The sequence below is a fragment of the Lates calcarifer genome, linkage group LG12, assembly GCF_001640805.2.
Source record: "Lates calcarifer isolate ASB-BC8 linkage group LG12, TLL_Latcal_v3, whole genome shotgun sequence".
NCBI classification, from domain to species: domain Eukaryota; kingdom Metazoa; phylum Chordata; class Actinopteri; family Centropomidae; genus Lates; species Lates calcarifer.
This window is the reverse complement of record NC_066844.1, coordinates 17,814,153-17,817,479: the sequence shown is the minus strand read 5'-3', so window position 1 is coordinate 17,817,479 and position 3,327 is coordinate 17,814,153. Positions and strand designations below refer to the sequence as shown.

Here is a 3,327-nt window from a genome sequence, read left to right as displayed (position 1 = left end):
TTCATGAAAAAGAATAAACAATTTATTGTTAAGTTATGTCACAAATATATTCATAATATAAATGAGGATATTCTTCAAATATACATTATTTTACAGTACACATATCCCTTCCGAAGGGAATCATTCCAACAACAGACAGTGCTGTCATTAAAACAAATGCTGTGGTTCTCCAAATTCACAAAGAGCATTCATTGACACTGGATTCAGTAACCCACTATAGTTACGCATTGATATGAATGCAAAAAAAATCAGAAAGTGTGGGGGGTGGGGGTGTTTGTTTCCTCTCTCTCTCTCTCTCTCTTTTTTTATTTATTTATTTATTTTTTTTATTTATTTTTTTTACAGTGTGACAGCCCACAGCCCATAAATGCGATGAAAGCCCCAACCTATAGTTTGTTGGTGCAAAAATGTCAAGCTGCGCAATAGTCTGGTAAAATAGCCCTTTTACCTGGCCAGCAAAGAGTGGGCTATCTCTGACACACCGTGGCACACAGCCTGCTGTCCATACTTGACTGTCCGTGTGTGATCATACATCATAGGCCCTACAGACACTGAGTTGTTTTCCACCTCTGCACCGCAAAAATATCCACCTTGAAGTCATTTAGTCTCACTCTCGTCTTATTTCTAAGATTTCTAGTATCAATACCTTCATGATTGTTGTTATTATTAATAATGTTATTTCAAAGTCAAAAAATAAGATTTAAGACTCAAGATTAAATGACCGATGAAGCTGGATTATTTTTGCAGTGTGTGAACTTACTGGCGAGGTCAAGAGAAGTGGATAAACTTCAAGGTCCTCAGAAGGGAGGGGAGGTCTATTAGGAGGTCCTGGACCCCTGACAGGACGTGACACCGAGCTCACCGCCGGGATGCCTCTGTATTTACTACGGTGTCAGCTCACCTGTCCCAACTTCCCCCCCTCTATCTTCCACCTCGCGCTTGGGGGGGAGGGGGGGGGGGGGGGGGGTGGTGTCAGAAATTAAAGTCTTAACCCCTCGTCCTGCCGTCCCTCGTCAAGCGAGGTGGTACATACTGTATCCGACGTGAGCGGCGTACAGTCCCACGGGGGAAACCGGCAGCGAGTGCCTCTGGAACGGGTGCGACCCAGCGTAGGACGCCGGGACGTGCGCGCCGAGAGGAAAGGAAATCCCGAAAGCCGGAGGCAGCATGGGCTTAGCTGCCATTTTCAGTTTTTCGAGTTCTGCCTCCTGCAGCCGCTTGGCTTTGGCCCTCCTGTTCTGAAACCAGATTTTGACCTGGGTCTCCGTCAAGTTGAGGGAACTGGAGAACTCCGCGCGCTCGGCGATGGAGAGGTACTGCTTCTGGCGGAACTTCCTCTCCAGGGCCAGCAGCTGGGACGTGGTGAAGGGGGTCCGGGGCTTTCTGTTCGTCTTGTGTTTTCGCAGAGGGCAGGCAGGAGGACTCAACCTTCCTGTGAGAAAACAAAACGCTTTCATTTAAAAACTGTGGATCACAATGCGTAATGTCATACCCAAGCGATCCACTCGTTGGCTATGACATAAACCTTTTTCCACACAAGTCCTGACATATTTAGGCTAAGAACACGACGTTACAACATATTTGACGTTGATTTCATTTATTTCTCTAATGTAGGCTTCAACCACAGCAACACAGTTTTAACTTACGTGGAGGTGTAGGGGAAAAACGAGGACTCTGAATCCACGTAGTCCTGTCTTTACTGTCCGGGCTCTCGGGTTTGATCAGCACGTCTTCTGGCATGTTCATGATCTCGCCCACTGAGAACGAAGAGCTCATGGGTAAAGCAGGAACTGAACTATCCAGAGTACCAAAAGAGCCCATCCGCGCGCTCTTCCCCAGCGCTTGGGACGTCCCGGCCACGGACTGCGCGTCCGGGGACGACACCTCTACTCGGCTGGGTTTCCTATCAGCCATCAGCGCCTCGACGCTGAAGGGCAGGATAGCGACTTTGGGCTTTCCGGTCTCCTCTGCGGGACTCAGGCTGGTCTGCATCTCGCCTCTGCCGACGAGAGCCGAGCGGGGAGGAAGGTCTTCGGTTTTCAAACCAGCGGTCAAAGCTGACATGGCGATGGATGGGGCCATACAGGTCCGACTGGCACCGGTGGTAAATAAAAGCTTGACTCTCGTGGGTGTATATCGCGTAAAAAAAAGTTACAAGAAGTTTGCTGCGGTGCGCCCTAAGGTGACGGTATCCTCATGTTTATGTGACCAAATTGGAGCGCAGGGCTATAATAAGGCAGGCGTGGAGAGAGAGGCAGCCAATCAGGGGTGAGATGGGCTGGCCCCTGGGAGACTCAAGAAAAAAAGTCAGAGTGGGAAAGTTAACAATACTGACTTTAGATAAACATAAAACACAACAAACTCCAAGACTAAATCCCACAAAATGATCTTATACCCGAAAGTATACCCTGTAATTACCCCACCATTAACTTATTGACATTTTGTAATTAGGCCTATGGGCATGTGCATTATTTCTATTATTACCCGCCATGTTTACACCATCTTTGATAACTTTTTCTGCCCCAAACATTTGGACAAGCTTTATTCAGTTGGACCCACGTGATAATCATACCTACACCGCTGTATAGGGGAGAGCCTTGGATATTGCACAACAGTTTACTGCCCCCTCCCTCTTTCTGTGATGAACCTCTTGCAGCGCGCTGTTTATTGATGGCTGCGGGGCCCTAATCAGATTGAAACACACACAGGCCTTCGCAGTCATTTAGGGGTAATTATTGGGCTTTTGGGGAGGGATAGAAGGAGGGGGTGAGGGATCACTAGAATCCTTTTTTTTAAACCCCCTTTGACTACATCCATTAAAGTCAAAAATTATGTGAAGGGGGGAGGAGGCAGCGTGGAGCCAGGGAGGGATTTTAACCCAGGACTGTCATTGATTTACCTGGCTGTACCTTGTCATTATCTGCTGTCCCCTTTTAAAAAAAGAGCATTTTGTCATTGTTGTCGCTTACATTACGTGTCACTGGATCTATGCTGAAAGGTAGCATCTCATTGGATGCACGCATAGAGTTTGATTTGATATCAAATCATGTCGTCGCGGTAAATTTTAATTCTAAAATGGTCTTCGGGAATCTTGAAGACATGAAAACGGGTTACCTTTTTTCGCGGTGTGTATAGTCAGTTCTCATGGCAAGCCTCTGCGTTGCTAATTGCCAGGCATAAACAATCTGTCACGATTTGTCAGTCTCCCTAATGGGCAGACAAGTTATGTTGTTTTTAGGCGCCAGCAGCGGCCGGATCAAAGCGCTCGGCTTTTTTAGGGAGACTATTGAAAAAAAAAAAGAAGTTGAACCCGCACCGAGAGAGAGA

At 47.1% G+C, this 3,327-nt stretch overlaps 1 protein-coding gene across 1 annotated transcript; it reads right to left on the bottom strand.

The window, feature by feature from the left end:
- Nucleotides 1–2,216, bottom strand: msx1a (muscle segment homeobox 1a). Its single transcript, XM_018677627.2, has 2 exons — nucleotides 1,647–2,216; nucleotides 1–1,432 (listed from the first exon to the last, which is right to left on the bottom strand). The coding sequence occupies exons 1-2, from the start codon at nucleotides 2,080–2,082 to the stop codon at nucleotides 1,014–1,016; spliced, it is 855 nt and encodes a 284-aa protein (XP_018533143.1). The 5' UTR covers nucleotides 2,083–2,216; the 3' UTR covers nucleotides 1–1,013.
- Nucleotides 2,217–3,327: the final 1,111 nt, after the last annotated feature.

What these genes read in the sequence shown, in the direction of transcription:
- msx1a (XM_018677627.2), bottom strand. Translation starts at nt 2,082, where the DNA reads ATGGCCCCATCCATCGCCATGTCAGCTTTGACCGCTGGTTTGAAAACC. An exon ending in TTTTTCCCCTACACCTCCAC is followed by an intron (nt 1,433 to 1,646) that starts GTAAGTTAAAAC and finishes GTTTTCTCACAG; the next exon opens with GAAGGTTGAGTCCTCCTGCC.